Here is a 17,053-nt window from a genome sequence, read left to right on the forward strand (position 1 = left end):
TTCCGTTTTAGATCCGTCCTCATTGACTACAATTTAAAAAAAAAAATGGAAGTGCACTTTCCGTTCGTGATCCGTTTTTTTTAAGCGGAAAGAAAAATACTGCAAACACTATTTTTTCTTCCGTTCAAAAAAACGGATCTTGAACGGATTGCATGCAAACGGAGCACAATTAGGGCAAACGGAGCACACTAAAATAGCATGGGAATCTATTTAACGGATCCGACAGTTTCCATTATGCTTACTCTAAAACGGAAAAGGTAGACGGAATGGTGCCAGATGGTCAAACGCTGATGTGAACGTAGCCTAAGAAAAAAAAAGGGGGTTGTCATTACCTTATCTCTTTTAGGTATCCCAAAGCTCCACATACCCTGCCCTCATTTCCTAGACTCTCAGCCAGCAAACAATGTCCATGTTTTTTAAAAGCTGCTTTACCTGTCCGTTCCCAGTCATTGGCCCATGTAACAATTTGCAGCACTTCTGCCCATACAAAGAGTGAATATACTGCCAACAAATAATGTACCTTATGTCTGTGAGCAGAGGCGCCTGAATGGAAAATTGTTTGTTTAACCCCTCCTTATATTTGGCATGTGTGATTAAAAGAAACTGAGAATCAATTTACTTTCTTATCGTCAGTTGATGCTTATTAGAGACATGATATCTTCCTATGTATATGGAATAGAGATGAGCGAACCTCGAGCATGTCCGAGTCCATCCAAACCTGAACTTTCGGCATTTGATTAGCGGTGGCTGCTGAAGTTGGATAAAGCCCTAAGGCTATGTGGAAAACATGGATATAGTGATTGGCTGTATCCATGTTTTCCAGACAACCTTAGAGCTTTATCCAACTTCAGCAGCCCCCGCTAATCAAATGCTGATCATTCGCGTTCGGATCGACTCCAACACGAACCTGGTTTGCTCATCTCTAATAAGGAACCTTAAAGAGACTGTCAGTAGATTTATGCTGTCCTATCTAATGGTAGCATAAACTAGTGACAGATAAGCTGAACAGAATGATGTTTCACTTACAGTGTTCTGTGTAATTAATTCAAAGACATCATCCTCAATAGCATGGACTCTGAGGACCGCTTACTCCCTTATGTGCGTGTGCTCAGTAGTCCTTGATATTTATCAGCACCAGTTCCCTTTGCTCACCAGCCACCGTCTATCTATACTGGGTATATACACTCACCGGCCACTTTATTAGGTACACCTGTCCAACTGCACGTTACCACTTAATTTCTAATCAGCCAATCACATGGCGGCAACTCAGTGCATTTAGGCATGTAGACATGGTCAAGACAATCTCCTGCAGTTCAAACCGAGCATCAGTATGGGGAAGAAAGGTGATTTGAGTGCCTTTGAACGTGGCATGGTTGTTGGTGCCAGAAGGGCTGGTCTGAGTATTTCAGAAACTGCTGATCTACTGGGATTTTTACGCACAACCATCTCTAGGGTTTACAGAGAATGGTCCGAAAAAGAAAAAACATCCAGTGAGCGGCAGTTCTGTGGGCGGAAATGCCTTGTTGATGCCAGAGGTCAGAGGAGAATGGGCAGACTGGTTCGAGCTGATAGAAAGGCAACAGTGACTCAAATAGCCAACCGTTACAACCAAGGTAGGCAGAAGAGCATCTCTGAACGCACAGTACGTCCAACTTTGAGGCAGATGGGCTACAGCAGCAGAAGACCACACCGGGTGCCACTCCTTTCAGCTAAGAACAGGAAACTGAGGCTACAATTTGCACAAGCTCATCGAAATTGGACAGTAGAAGATTGGAAAAACGTTGCCTGGTCTGATGAGTCTCGATTTCTGCTGCGACATTCGGATGGTAGGGTCAGAATTTGGCGTCAACAACATGAAAGCATGGATCCATCCTGCCTTTCATCAACGGTTCAGGCTGGTGGTGGTGGTGTCATGGTGTGGGGAATATTTTCTTGGCACTCTTTGGGCCCCTTGGTACCAATTGAGCATTGTTGCAACGCCACAGCCTACCTATTGTTGCTGACCATGTCCATCCCTTTATGACCACAATGTACCCAACATCTGATGGCTACTTTCAGCAGGATAATGCGCCATGTCATAAAGCTAGAATCATCTCAGACTGGTTTCTTGAACATGACAATGAGTTCACTGTACTCAAATGGCCTCCACAGTCACCAGATCTCAATCCAATAGAGCATCTTTGGGATGTGGTGGAACGGGAGATTCGCATCATGGATGTGCAGCCGACAAATCTGCAGCAACTGTGTGATGCCATCATGTCAATATGGACCAAAATCTCTGAGGAATGCTTCCAGCACCTTGTTGAATCTATGCCACGAAGAATTGAGGCAGTTCTGAAGGCAAAAGGGGGTCCAACCCGTTACTAGCATGGTGTACCTAATAAAGTGGCCGGTGAGTGTATACTGTGTAAGGGTGCGTTCACACCTACAGGATCCGCAGCAGATCTGCAGCAGATCCGCAGCAGATTTGATGGTGCAGATTTGATACTGTGTTTAGTTATTTAAATGAAATCTGCCGTGGATCCGCAGCGGATCCGCAGCAGAAAATACGCTGCGGATCCGGTAAGTGTGAACGTACTCTAAAGGCATACAGCTGTCTGCAGCTGGAGGGTGGAGGAAGTGAGGCAGCATGTCAGGAGAACGGCTGAACAGAATAATGGATATTAATACACCGTTCTATTTAGCATCTCTGTCACTAGTTTATGCTGCCCTCATTTAAGGCAGCATAAACCGAGTGACAGATTTCTTTTAAAGTAAATCTGTCAGCACTATTACTTTAGATAACTCTTAGGTCAAGCAGACACATGATGCCTTTCATATAGCTGTATGTGCTTTCATAACTTTGAAAACTGCTTTAATTCTCCAATGCAGTGTCCAGTAAATGCTGGAATATGTAGTCAGGTCTTGCACCATTTGGGAAATATAATTATCTGAATGTATACTGTATCATATTATTATCCCTCTCTTCACAGGTCACTATTGCAGCATCTGTTCGTCAGTCTGATGTACACCAGCTGGATGCAAGCAGGTGAGAACCAAAAAGGACTCCTTGTTGTCGTGTAGACCTTACTATAGGAGAACAGAGTGGGGGATCACTGCTCTATATTGTATTCTGAAGTTTTTATAGCGCCAAAATGTGTGTGAAGACTTTTAGGCCATTCATGCTCCACTGGGAGTTATGGGAAGAAGAATATGCAAAGTAGCTCTCCTTTCAAGTCATTGCTTGGCTCCTTTAAGAAGCTTTTAAAAACATTACTAGGCATTCACAAAAATAAACCAGAAGAACCAAGGGATGGTAATGTAATGGTAATGTATGTAGGTATCTTTCCCTTTTGGAAGAGTTTCTTTGTTTGTTAAACCCCAAGTTTCTTTCTTAAGCTTTTTAAAGGAACCAATCATTGATTTAAAGCAAATGTGCCCGATGACCCACGGATTGTCCGGCACAGGGAAGCCGTTGCCGCGGTCCATTTTTTGAACCGCGGGCCGGTTCCCGTGTATGGCGCCATTCTATCCACGGGTACCGGGCCGGGGCTGAAGCACTAGAGACGGGCCAGGCCGCCCCACCACTCCTCTAAGACGCGGCTCTAACGGAGCTGGCTTCAGCCCCTGTCCGGTACCCATGGATAGAACGGCGCCATACATGGAAACCGGCCCGCAGTTCAAAAAATGGACCGCGGCACCGGCTTCCCTGTGCTGATCTACCGTGGGTCATATTAAAGCGAATGTACCTGATGGTACATTCGCTTTAAAGGGAAGATACCTCCCAAAAATTACTACTATTTGGAATCATCAAGCTACTGTTGATGAATCTTTCGATGGATTCATGTACATTATTATTTATATAGTCTGACTACCACAAGAATTGCTAATGCCTACTTACTGATGGCATCTATACCATTAACTATGGGGCTATGTTTACACTACGTAGCTTACGTAGTGCTGCCTTCAATAGAATCCCGGTTGGAGTGTATACACATGGTATACACTCTGGCCGGGATCACTAGCGGCGCCGCCGGAAACTGACATGTCAGTTTTGTGCAGCAGCTATTCAGTGAATAGCGGCTGCAGAAAACCCTGTCAGTGCACACAGTGGAGCAAGCTGCTCTGGCCGCACGCTCCATTGTGAGCAGTGGGGAATTCTGATGCGGGTGCGCATGGATGCACCCGCATTAGAATTCAGCGGCAGTCAAGATCATCCAGCCGGTGCTGCAGTACTGGCTGGGATGATCTTTTCTGACACCGGCCGTTCTGTGACACGGCCGGGTCACGGAACGGCCGTTGTCTTACCACGTCTGAACATAGCCTTAAAATGTAAAACTGAACAAAAGGTGAAAAAGGCAAAAAATAAGTTGAAGAGGATTCTATTATAAAAATGTTCAGCAATGTAGTAGCCATATTACCTCTAACCCTATTGTCTTATTTTGTCTTTCTCCACAGAGGACGCTATGGCCGAGAACATGGAGCCCAGAGAAGCCAGCTGTATCATGAAGCAGACACAGTATTATTTCAGCAACATCAATTCCACCTACTCATCGGTCATTGATTGTGGACCCTGCTCCCGGTCAGTCAGGTCTGGGGGGAGGAAGATAGTTGGAAGGTTATTAAGGGTTAATTAACCTCTGGGTCTTACTCTCTTTTTTGACAGATATTTCCATGCCCAGAGACTCTCAAACACGAATCTCCTCTTTGTGGTTGCTGAGACGATGCTCTGTAGTCAGTGTGACTCCATAAAGCTGGACCAAGCAGAGACACGCTGTATCCTTTCATTAGACATTAAATTGGTAAAAGGCATATTGACTAGAAGCAGGGAGGGTCAATCCAGAGTGATGAGCTCACACTGCTGATATTTCAGTGCATTATGCAAACAAGAGATATACACAGCACTCCTCCTGGTCCCAGGCTTATTCTTTGTTCACTGACTGAAAACAGAGATCATGAAAATAATAAGAATTCAAATCACTTTAGGGCACATAAATAAAATTATCAGTCTAAAAACTGCACTAGAATTATCAAAGTGGCTCATTCTGTTAGTTGGCTTACTTTGTGCCAAACATTTGCAACAAAATTTTCATATTAAGCCACACTCGTTTCAGAGGAGCCACACCCCTTTGTCAAGCTTAGTACTTAAAGTGTACCTACACTTTTGACGTGTCAGAGACATGTAAAAAGTTTTGATCAGTCCGGGTCTGAGTGCCCAGACCCATATCGATCGGGAGATAGAGCAGGGAGAAGACATGCTTCAGTGCATCTACTCTCCACTCTGAATTTAAAAAAAGTGTCAGACCTATAATGGCCTCCTATGGAGCGTGACCCTTTTTTTTTTTCAGAGCGGGGAGCAGACACGCTGTAGCTGCGGTCCTCTCCTTGTTCTATCTCCAGATTGGTACCGCTCTTAGCACTCGATGACATGTCAAAAGTTTTTTATAATGATAGGTACACTTTAAGTGTCCATAATACATCTAAAATGTGGTGCAGATTGTAACAGATTTTTGGCACACAGTTTTATTTATCTCCGACAAACTCTGCCAAAATCTTTTGATTCTACTTTTAGCCCTATGAACTGTGAAGGAGCTGTAGCATGATTTTTTTTAGGTGATTATTTCAATCTTGTTAATGGATGGCTAGACTATCCCATCACAACAAGATTGTTGGCGATCCAGCCATTAAGTCCCCCACTGATGCTAAGAAACTGCATTCATTTGAATAGAATTGTGAAGGTCTTCCTCTTTGGCACTTTTCAGGTAAAAATATTGGCGGAAATGCGGCAATATATTAGTGATGCAGTGACTTCATTCTCAGTTCTCAGTTGGGGTCCTAAAGATTAGCCCCTCAACAATCATAAAGTGATGGCATATCCTAATGATACTTTGCAAGATGGAAATATTCATTTGTTATTCAGTTGGATAACTGATGAGAACCTTGTTGAGGTCTCTCTTTATTGCAGTTTTAAATCATTTATGTTTTTACTTTTTTTTTGCACTTGTTCTTCCATTAACTCCTAAACACAGCTGAGGGTCCGGAGCAGTGTGAGCTTGTGCAGATGCCCCGATATCGTAAAGGTCCACACGTCTGCTTTGACTACAATCCAATGGTACTGATTTGTTTGTGTTATTTATCATAGATGACATGCAGATTTAGCAGAGTTTAATTTGTCATCAAATACATATAGGGGGACATTTATTATTGTTGCGCTGCTGGCGTACACTAGGGACAAGGTGCAGATTCGCCCTTCTCCCTGGTGTACACCTGTCGTATCCCCTGCGTGCAGCTCTTAGTGAATCGGGCAGAATGCCGAACTTCATAAATGTTCCCCCATAATGTTGTAGGTGTTATCTGCAGTCCTATATAACACACAGACAATGTATAGTGATAACTAACAATGTGATAGATGTAACCTGCTATCCTGCGTCAAGGGCATTTTACACTGGGCAATTTTCGGCCAGGAGCATTGCTAGAAATGCTTTTGTGGTTAATAATCGGGCTGTGTAAATGTGACAGCAAACTGCTGAGGACCAGGAAAATTCCCGATCTTCAGCTGATGGGGTCTTTTGAGCAGGCTTTTAGATTTATTGTTGTTGGCCATACATCTTTTGTGTAAACAGGGTTATATGTGGCTGATAAAGGGAAACTGAGAGCACAGATGTGTATATATCTGTGCTGTCAGTTTCCAGATTACAAGCAATGTATACTTACCATGCTGCGGTGATCCATCATTTCGCTTCTCCAGATCTTTGGCACGTCTGTATCTTTGGGACGCTGGCTCCTCCAAAATGATTGACAGCCTGAGGAAGCAGGGGTCTGAATATAGGACTGGAGAAGCGAGATGCCGGATCACAAGCTGCGTGCTTTTAAGTGAACACTGCTTGTTATTTGAAAATTGACAGCACAGATATGTACATATTTGTGCTTTCAGTTTCCAGGGCTGCACGAATGATACAGTGAACGTTGATGCAGCCCAGCTGCTCGATTTGTCATGGTATGTAAAGGCCCTGCAAACCGGCAGTTTCAATCTCGCTCATTTGTAGTGGATGTAACCCACAGTTCTGTGTAACACGACTTCTCATCATGCTTGGCTTTACTGCATCAGTTCTGTGATTGGATGTGGTTGTCCTTACTTCAGCCTCTCAGCCTTAGTCTTTCTTTCTTCTAGGAGGATACCTCAGACTGTGGAAGAGGCTCAATGTTCCGGCCGTCTTGGCTCCTGCTGGCATTTCTGCAGCTGCTGCTTCTGCTCTTTGGCTGCACCTCGTCCTCTGTGGGTCGGGGCCTCTAAACCTGCCCCACTTCCTCCCTCCTTCCTGAGGCCACTTCTTGTTTAGTGACGTGGTTACCATGACAAACAGGCGAGCGCCTCTCTTGCGCGTTGGGCTGAGTTACCACGACAACCACTACTTGATTTGGATGATTTTACGGCGACAACAAGGAGACCTTTTTTAGTGTCATCAGAAGTTACCATGGCAACCTGGAAAACAAAGTATCATGGCAAAGTAGCAGCACTTACCCTGTGAGCGGGAGGAGCCATGGCAGCTCAAAGGATTTCCTGTTTCCTGTTCATCTGTCTCCATGGTTCAATACTGTCTATTCACCTGAATTTCTGTCTTATAAGTTGTGGGTGTCAAAGGGTCAGTGACTCTTTGTCATCCTTGTCCATTTCTACAGCTACTGTACTGAGCCGTAGCTTGTAGTGATGATTTCATATCTACCCAAGATGGTGTTATATCTACCCTTAGTGATGATGTTATAGCTACCCATAAAGACGATATCATATGCACACAGGGTGATGGCAAATACCCACAGTGATGTCATATCTACCAGGGTAACAAAGTCATATCTGCCCATGGCAATGATGTCGTAGCTACTCATGATGATGTCATAGCTGTGGATGGTGATGACATCTTAGCTGTCCATGGTGATGATGATACAGCTATCCATGGTGATGTCATTGCTACCCTTTATCATCTTTTCATGACCTTCCATATCATTCTCATATACAAAGGAGTTGGAGTTTATCTCATACTGGGGGAATTTATCAGGACAAACATTTAGCAAAAAAATGAACAGTGACTCTTACAATAAGACACCCGGCAGCGTCTGCCCTTCAAAGTATCATAGAGCATCTTGGATAGTTTCCGACACTCCGTCCTGCAGGACTGCAGCTTCCAGATTCTCACGGTTTTGCAGTTCTGCAGCTTAAGTGCCAAAGCTGCGTTTTCCTCCTTTCACCCTCTGGTCCTGGGGACAACCAGCTCCGTCCCGTGCCCAGTCAGCCCCCCCCCCCCCCATCATAAAATATATATTGCACCAAAGAATCAGGTTTGTGACGTTGCTGTCACCAGTCTACTTACTCAACATGTTATTGCAATGCAGAAGATGAAGACCTAATTCACTCTCAACAGGTTACTGTGTCTCTAAGAGAGCCCTCTCTTCAGCCAATCCATGTATTCAGAATGGCGCATTGCTCAAATTATCTTTTTCCACTCTGCGAGTGTGTAGACGCTGCGCTGCTGCTGAAATAAAAGCTGTGATAATCCCAGGACAGAGCACAATCATCTCACAAGCACACGGGGAACTGCTAACCCCAAAAACCGAACACAACTGTCACACTGTGTCAACACTCTACAAGGCACAAGTAAGGTTGGGCCGATACCCAATCATAGCACAATAGGGGGAGGGGCCTCACTTGCTCTGCCCTTCAGCCCAGATCGTTTTCAACTGAACCAGCACCGTGCAACTGAATCTCTGAAGGATCCATGAATCCAGTATTAACATATCGCCAAAGCCTCCAATTACTATGACCTCCCCACAGTATTAGACAACACCCCCCTCCCTAAATTGGCCTCAGCCAATAATATTATTCAGTATTTGGAAAAGTTGGATGCCAGTTATTATCCTTTGTTTGCAGTTCCCATGGGGTTGTCAACAAGCTTTGCCAGGCTCCTGACTGGCACGCTGGCCTAGTTATACAGCAATATAGCCCTTGTCCACATATTGTTGCATGATTAGGTAGCTTGTCCCTTCAAGAGTCTGGGGAAGCTAAATGACAACTGTAGGAACAGTAATGGTGGCTATATAGGATATTGCCCTACTTTTCCACAAACAGAAAAACTTAAGATTTACTGGGGATTTTATGATTTGGGAAGCATAGGGAAAGGTGATCCAGTCTGAGGACTTTCCTCCTTTTATTGCCTCTCTGGCATCCATCCTCATCTTCGTCTATGTCTCATTCATGCTCTCATTTTGCTTGTTGTTCACTTCCAGTGATGAAACCACCTCCCTGCAGCTCTGGATACAGCCAAACCTGTACAAACAAGGAGGGGAGGGGAGGTGCCATCACTTCTACACAAACCCCCATTCTGCCAAGAGATGCCACAGGTCGGGGATGGGGGGGAGGGTCAGGTCGGTCAGGAGTCATAAACTGAACCCCTTAATGGTCATTTTCTTTGCTTGTAGCTTCGCTGTGTGTTTGGATCTTGTTTTGGGAATGTGCTGAGGGGTTGGGTGATGTGTGTGCGCCAGGCGTCCGTCCGCTCGCGTTTCTAGTTCAATCCTCCATTCCAGAACGAGAGAGCTATAAATAGGTATAAATATCTATAAATATTATATATATCCCGTACGCGGCGCGAGGTCATCGACTTCTCCTCATCAGTTAGTGGCTTTTATCCGGTGACTGGAGCAAAATTTATTTATTTATTTGTACAGAAAAAGTTCCACAAGTGACAGAAAGTTTGTACGATTTCGTGCGTGATTCCTGTAAAATATTTTCAAATGGTTTATTACAAAGAATCAGTTAATAAATAATGTGCATATTTTCACTTCATCTCGGCCTCTTCCCTGATTCTTGTGCCTTTCTTCCATATTGGTTGTCTGATATAAACATTATAAGAGAAGATGTCATATTAATCAGATCTTAAGGCCTTATTTCACCAACAGATCTGACAACAGATTATCTGCCAAAAATTTGAAGCCAAACCCAGGAACAGACTATAATCAGAGAACAGGTCATAAAGGAAAGACTGGATTTCTCCTCTCATTTCAAATCCACTCCTGGGTTTGGCTTCAAATCTTTGGCAGATAATCTGTCGTCAGATCTGTTGGTGTAATGTCAGCTTTTAGAAACCCTCAACATGATCTTCACCCAGTGTGATCAAGTGAACCTGCCCTCAGAAGTAATAGTACACTAGAGAAATGGGGCATTTTTAAGAGCATCATAGGTAGATCTTGTGAACGACACATACCATATGGGAATAAAGTAGTGGAAGTAGGAGAAAACCAATGTGGTTTCTTAGAGCTGTTAGGGATGCAATAAATGATAATAAAACAAGCATTCAGACTAATAAAACAAGGAGGTAGTGAGGAATCATTGAACAATTATAGGCAGAAGAATAGACTATGTAGCAAAACAAATAAAAGAAGCAAAAAATGCCACAGAAAATAGAACAAGAAACAGATCACTGATCTCAGGGAGACCAGCCAAAGATAACACTGTTGGTTAAAGCGCTGAATACAGTAAAATCCTAGGTGCATTGCTCCCTGGGAAACATGAATGTGCAAAAGAGAGTCCATGGAGGAGTCCGTATTGGGTCCACTTCTTTTTATATATTAACCCCTTCCCTCCGCAGAACATACCGGCACGTCCTGCGGGGGGGGGGGGAGGTTCAGAGAGGGGCCGCGCTGCAGCACGGGACCGCGGCTATTAGCGAGTGCCGCCGATTGGCCGCGCACCGCTAATTAGGACAGCCAAACATGACAGCTGCCTCTAACTGCCTTGTGTGCCCCTCTCCTTGGTGTCTAGTGGCCGGATCTCCCCACCGCGATGCGATCACGAAGGGGAGATCCGGTGTACTGGGCCGGCCGGGGCTCAGGGTCGGAATGACGCTGATCCCGGCCTGGCAAGCCATTTAGATGGTCTGCAGCAGACCATTATAATAGAGCACCGATCTGATGGATCGGTGCTCTATTATGTACACAGCATTGATCTCAATGGGAGATTAGTGCTGTGTATATAGAAGTCCCCCAGGGGCTTCTAATTTCTATGAGTGAAAATGAAAAAAAAGTGTTTTTAATAATAAAAAATCCCCTCCTCTAATAAAAGTTTAAATCACCCCCCTTTTCCCATTTTATAAATAAAAATAAATAAATAAACAAACATATTTGACATCGCCACGTGCGTAATCGCCGGAAATATTAAATTATCACATTCCTGATCTCGCACTGTACACGGTGTAAGCGCAAAAAATTCCCAAAGTGCAAAATTGCGCATTTTTGGTCGCATCAAATTCAGAAAAATTGTGATAAAAAGCGATCAAAAAGTTGCATATACGCAAGTAAGGTACCAATAAAAAGTACACATCATGGCACAAAAATGACACTTCACACAGCCCCATAGACCAAAGAATAAAAACGCTATAAGCATGGAAATAGAGCGATTTTAAGGAACATTTCGGTTTTTTTGAAAGGTTTTGATTTTTTATAAGCCATTAAATAATATAAAAGTTATACATGTTACATATTGTTGTAATCGGAACAACTTGAGGAACATGCATAACAAGTCAGTTTTACCATATGGCGCATGGCGTAAACACAAAACCACCCCAAATAAAAAATATTGTGTTTTATTTTCAATTTTACTGTGCATATAATTTTTTTCTGGTTTCGCAATATATTTTATGCAAAAATTAAGTCTGCCATTTCAAAGTACAATTAGTTGCACAAAAAATAAGGGCTCATGTGAGTCTGTAGGTGAAAAAATTCAAGTGCTATGGGCTTTTAAACCCGAGGAGGAAAAAACGAAAATGCAAAAACAAAAATATGCCCAGGAGGGGAGGGGTTAAAGATAATAAAGATAATATAATATTACAAAGGGATTTGGAGAAGCTGGAGGCTTGGGCAGATAAATGTCAAATTAAGTTTCATGTGGATAAATGTAAGGTAATCTTCATCTAAAGGAAAGAAGGTTTCACCATCAGCACAGATGCAGATTCTTTATTATAAGAGTAGTACGATTGAAGACGGAAAGGAATTTGCTCCCTGTCATGGGGCAATTGTCATCTGCCTCATAAGGGTTTTTGCCTTTCTCTATGTTGAACTTGATGGACTCTTGTCTTTTTTAACCTTTTTAACTATGCGACCAAGCTTAGAACACCAAACATAGCCCCCCCCCCCCCCTCATATTATAAGGAGTATAGGGGCTATCGGGACTGTGTCCAACCTGTGCAGGTGTATCATAGTTTCTACATTTCCCACAGGGCATGCACAGGTAATACCTGGGAGACAGGTATACCTTCGTCTAATGCAAAGTCCTTTTACTTAATTTAAAATAGTAATTTCAGAGACCTGACACTACAAATACATTATGGGCTCTCCTCCTCTTAAATAAGGAAAGAAAGATATACAGGAATCTTTATTAACAAATCCACAGATAATCACAAGCACACCTATGGGGCGGGTGATAGAAATAGCAGTTGCACCCTGGCTCTAGTGTTTTAGGAGGCCCAAAGTTTTCGTTGCAGGTGGAGTGTTGGTCACTTAAGGCCCTATTTCACGGGTCGTTTAGAAGAGCAAACGAGCGCTCTCAGCGCTCGTTTGCTCCTCGTTCCCCGCTCGCTGCCGCCGCTATTCAAAGCGGCAGCAGCGAGCAGGTGAGTGCAGGAGGGGGCGTCGGGGAGCTGCGGGGGGGGGGGGGGGGGGGGCTGCCCCGGGGATCGCTGATCGTCCGGGCAGCCCATAGGATACAGCAGCGTCTGCTGCCGATGCTCCTATTCAACGGAGCGATGGCAGCAGATCATTGCTGTATCAGTCGCTTGTTTTTCAACATGTTGAAAAACAAGCGGCTGCAACGATCAGCCGACATGAACGATGTCGGCTGATCATTGCACTCTATTTCACGGGACGATTATCGACTGTAGCGGCCGATATCGGCTGAATATGGACGATAATCGTTCCGTGGAATAGGGCCTTTAGTCCAGATTTTGCATTGGATCTAGGAGCTTAAAGGGGTTGGCCACTGTCAGTAAGTGCAGTGAGTACACTTACTAATACTGTACACTGAACTATTTTACTATAAAGTGGCCAACTCCTTTAAGGTTATATTTCTGAGTAAAATCAGCTTGAATCTTCCATCTTACGCATTTCAAACAGTCCTTAGTCATGGCTCAGTAATAACTATGGTCAATTGCGGTGGTTTTATACATTATGTTTTTCTGGGGAGGGGACAGTATTTGTGGAGCATTTTTCTGCACTATTTCACATTTTTAAATGAAAATCCTTATGGTGCATTTACACAGAGAGATTTATCAAACGGATCTTCGAAGCCAATGCCAGGAACAGACTATAAACAGAGAACAGGTCATAAAGGAAAGACTGAGATTTCTGCTCTTCTCAAATCCATTCCTGGCTTTGGCTTCAAAAACCTGCCAGATAAATCTTTCTGTGTAAACGCACCCTCAGATGACATGATCGATGATCACGACTTAAACATAACTAAAAAAGTGCACTTGTATTTGTGTGTGTGTGTGGGGGGGGGAAGGTTTAAGCCAAAAATGCTAAGCAAAACATTCTTGTGAAGAATTTTGGGACTTAAACATTGTCTGTGTGGCCTGAAAGGTATCAGAAGTGTAGTGGATGAAGACAAGTCATGGATAAGGATCAGGTTGGAAAGAAACATATAAGTGGGATGAGTCAAGCGGATCCAGTTATGGGTCCATGTTAAAGATTCCTTTTAACCTTTATCTTCTTGTGGCCATTGATTGGAGGTTGGTAAGTAACCACAGACATCATTGCACTCTATTATCCGTTCTTGTTCTGTACCCGGATGAAGCTGAGAAACAGACCACAGGCCTCGCAACATGGGTCACACATGCAGTGGATGCAGGAGCTCCAGAATAGCTTCATGCAGGAGAAGTTCATGTTCCAAATCCTTATACATGGCCCGATACACCAGATGTGACAGCACTGGACACAAGCGAACTCCAGCGCCCAGCAGAAGGCCAGGGGACAGCCACACAGGATTGACAACACAAGGTAGCAGCAATTCTTCACCCCACCATAGGTCTTGTAGGACATTTCCCAGACTCCGGGGATGCTGTGAGACCCTTCAGGCTCCCCAAATGCATCTTCAAAGAGAACCTGGAGAGAAAAGAAGTGACCTCATGACATTTTATTATAGGTAAGTAGATCAGTCTGTCACTAAAGGGCAAAAACGGGGGAATTTTTTAAAACATTTTTAGGTCAGATTGGTTTAAGCCATCTCCTATGGTAAAGTGAATCAAAAATGTAATCAAATGCACATCCATAATTATAAGTGCGAAGTGTCCAACAGTCCAGGGTTGTAAATCAGAGCCTGCCCAAATGAATACACCTCACCCTCCCAAAGTGTTTCACTATCCTTATGGGATAATGCTTCCACAAGAAGATTAGCAAAATACATTATATACTGTCTATATACTGATCCCAGTAGTGTCCATCTATTAGAACTCTATAACAGCTATATGGTATTACCATACTGGGAGGAATATATCTAACTTGCGCCCAGAATTCATTTGGAAAATGCTAGCCAGCATAAATCAAGGCAAAAATCTCCACCAGCTTGGAAGCAGGCGGACATCTTTGTGCTTGCAGATTCGCTGGATTCACTGAGAGGTGTACACCTCTTAGTAAATCCGGCATGGGAGCAGGGCTTTATGCTAGACTGGAGTACTTATACACCAGTCTTAATACATTACATATTACACATAATCTATGTAATAGTACTATACAGCATCATGTCAGTGTTTTATAGAACTATTATACAGTCGCTGTGTGGCCCCTTATATGTCCCTCTTTTTGAACTAGGAATTAGATTTGAATTAATAAACTTTCTATCTTGCTCTAGAAAGTGTCTAGTTTCTTGCTGTGGTGCAAGTTGGATCCTAATAATTGTTATATTCAGATGAATTATGTGACATGATGGCCCTTTTGACACATGATTTCACACATGTGACATATGGCAAATAAATCATTTTACCTGTCCGCAATTGTAGGTCTGTAATTACAGACAGGGTTACCTATGTGTGAATGAGACCTAAGGATGCAGTCACACATACAGGATCTGCTGCAGATTTGCAGATATCAATGTAACTAAATGTATAACTCTGCAGCGGATCCTGTGTGTGTGACTGCATCCTTGAATTAAAAAGTATAGAAATGTCCGTAAAATTTTCCTAGACTGAACCACAAGTGTCCCTCTTTAGCCATCCAAAAAGTTGGGAGGTATGGAGACACTAGTTCACACTTTCAATGCAGTTTATGGATTTTTTTTTTATATGTAGACTGTGGCAAAAAATAAGTTGTCAGCCTCAGTCACTGATTGGCTGGCTGGGCAATTACTCAGCCGGGGTCGAGGCGTTGCTGCTGCAGAATCCCGACTAATGTGAACAGGACCCGGGAGCGGCTGTACAGAGGCATGGGGATGGGTTCACTTGTTTGTTATTTTCTCACCCATCCCCGCCTGCCTGCTGTTTTTACAATTTGTGGGACTTCTCCTTTTAAGTCTTTAAAAAAATGTCAGTCTGCACATATTGTAAAAATATATATGCATTTTTCTGTAATGTGCACAGACATTTTTCTATAGACTATAATGCAGCACATTAGCTTAAAAGTAATACTGTGTTTTACAGCTATTTTAATGTCATATTTCGCTTTCATTCTACTGTGTGTGAACATAGAAGAAAAATCACCTGGGCTCAGCTATGCAGTGCTTCAATATACTTGCTTTATTCAAGTGATCCAAGAAAACAACGGAGACATATAGTGCGCTCTCTCAGACCCAACCCAACGCGTTTCCGGTACGTCACGTACCCTTAATCATGGCTCAGCCGGGAAACGCGGAAACGCGTTGGCGTGGGTCTGAGAGAGCGCACTATATGTCTCCGTTGTTTTCTTGGATCACTTGAATAAAGCAAGTATATTGAAGCACTGCATCGCTGAGCCCAGGTGATTTTTCTTCATTGTTACCTACACGCTGTTGGAGTGGGGGCTCGTGCGGAGCGGCTTGCTACACCAAGGTACTGAGCTGGCCACATCATATGAACTGTGTGTGAACATAGGCAGAGACGTTTTATCTGCAATAATAGGCAAAAATATCAGGCAAATGCGTCCCTCTAGTTAAATTGACGGCCATTAATAATGATTATGATCATTAATAGCAGCCATATATATTTCGAGACGGCTGCTTTCCCCACCATATTCCCAAAGTGGGAGCATAGCCACACATGCCCCTGATGGTTTAGGTAACCAAAAACCATCCCACAGCTGGGAGACGTATTATGGCAGGAAGTCTCGGAATGTATACAAGAATGTTCCCATTCCCTAACAGCAAGCAGAGATCTTGAGAACACTGTCTATTAGAAACATACACACAGTGATGAAGCATTATGTGCAGGAAAATGAATTATGATTAAATTACTAATTAAATGAAACAACCCTGTCTCATTTCCTCTATATTCTCAGTACTCACCCGCACGTGCTCATTCAGATTGTTTGGGTCACGGTGTTCCATGTCAAGGGCCATAGGCTCTCTGGGGACAGATTTGAACTCAGCCATGTTGAGTAGATGTTTTGTGTGGGATCAAGTTCAATTTCTTTCTGGCCCCTCTGCCTTCCTTTATCTCCTTCTTATACCTTCTGTCATTTGGTCTCCATGGAAAAAGAGCATCAAACACTTCAGCCACCTCCTCCAGGTGAAGACAGGAAGACAGCTCAGCTGTTTTGGAAACCATTGTCATTGTGGGGCAGATTAGCACAGCCTGGGGGCTCGGGTCTGAGGCCACTACAGATAATAGGGGGTGAGCTGACAGTATTGTATTTATGTCCTATAAGGGCAGTGGTTACCACCAACAGTCCAGACAATGTAGATAAAATACTGGGAAGCAACTAAAATGTAATCTGAAATATTTTTACTGTTGCATGGATTTGCATGAACCTGATAAATTACTGGTGATGATGCATATTTCTCTGAGTTGTCACATAGACTCCTGAATGCGTCCCCATACTCATGTAAATGAAGAAAAGGGAAGCA

General features: G+C 43.4%; 2 protein-coding genes across 3 annotated transcripts in view; one reads left to right on the top strand and one right to left on the bottom strand.

Moving 5' to 3' along the window:
• CACNA2D2 (calcium voltage-gated channel auxiliary subunit alpha2delta 2) overlaps nt 1–9,817 on the top strand; it is a 193,048-nt gene extending 183,231 nt beyond the window's left edge. For both annotated transcript variants that reach the window (XM_069966573.1, XM_069966575.1), the window contains 5 exons: nt 2,973–3,028; nt 4,438–4,561; nt 4,646–4,755; nt 6,009–6,091; nt 7,151–9,817. In XM_069966573.1, coding sequence (XP_069822674.1) covers nt 2,973–3,028; nt 4,438–4,561; nt 4,646–4,755; nt 6,009–6,091; nt 7,151–7,273 — 496 coding nt within the window. In that variant the 3' untranslated portion in view covers nt 7,274–9,817. The remainder of the gene's footprint in view (nt 1–2,972; nt 3,029–4,437; nt 4,562–4,645; nt 4,756–6,008; nt 6,092–7,150) is intronic.
• Nucleotides 9,818–13,785: 3,968 nt separating this feature from the next.
• LOC138789836 (caveolin-3-like) lies at nt 13,786–16,579 on the bottom strand. The gene is made up of 2 exons (XM_069968678.1): nt 16,493–16,579; nt 13,786–14,124 (listed from the first exon to the last, which is right to left on the bottom strand). Exons 1-2 carry the CDS (start codon nt 16,577–16,579, stop codon nt 13,786–13,788), a joined length of 426 nt encoding a protein of 141 aa, XP_069824779.1.
• Nucleotides 16,580–17,053: the final 474 nt, after the last annotated feature.

The sequence above is a fragment of the Dendropsophus ebraccatus genome, chromosome 4 (assembly GCF_027789765.1).
Source record: "Dendropsophus ebraccatus isolate aDenEbr1 chromosome 4, aDenEbr1.pat, whole genome shotgun sequence".
NCBI lineage: Eukaryota > Metazoa > Chordata > Amphibia > Anura > Hylidae > Dendropsophus > Dendropsophus ebraccatus.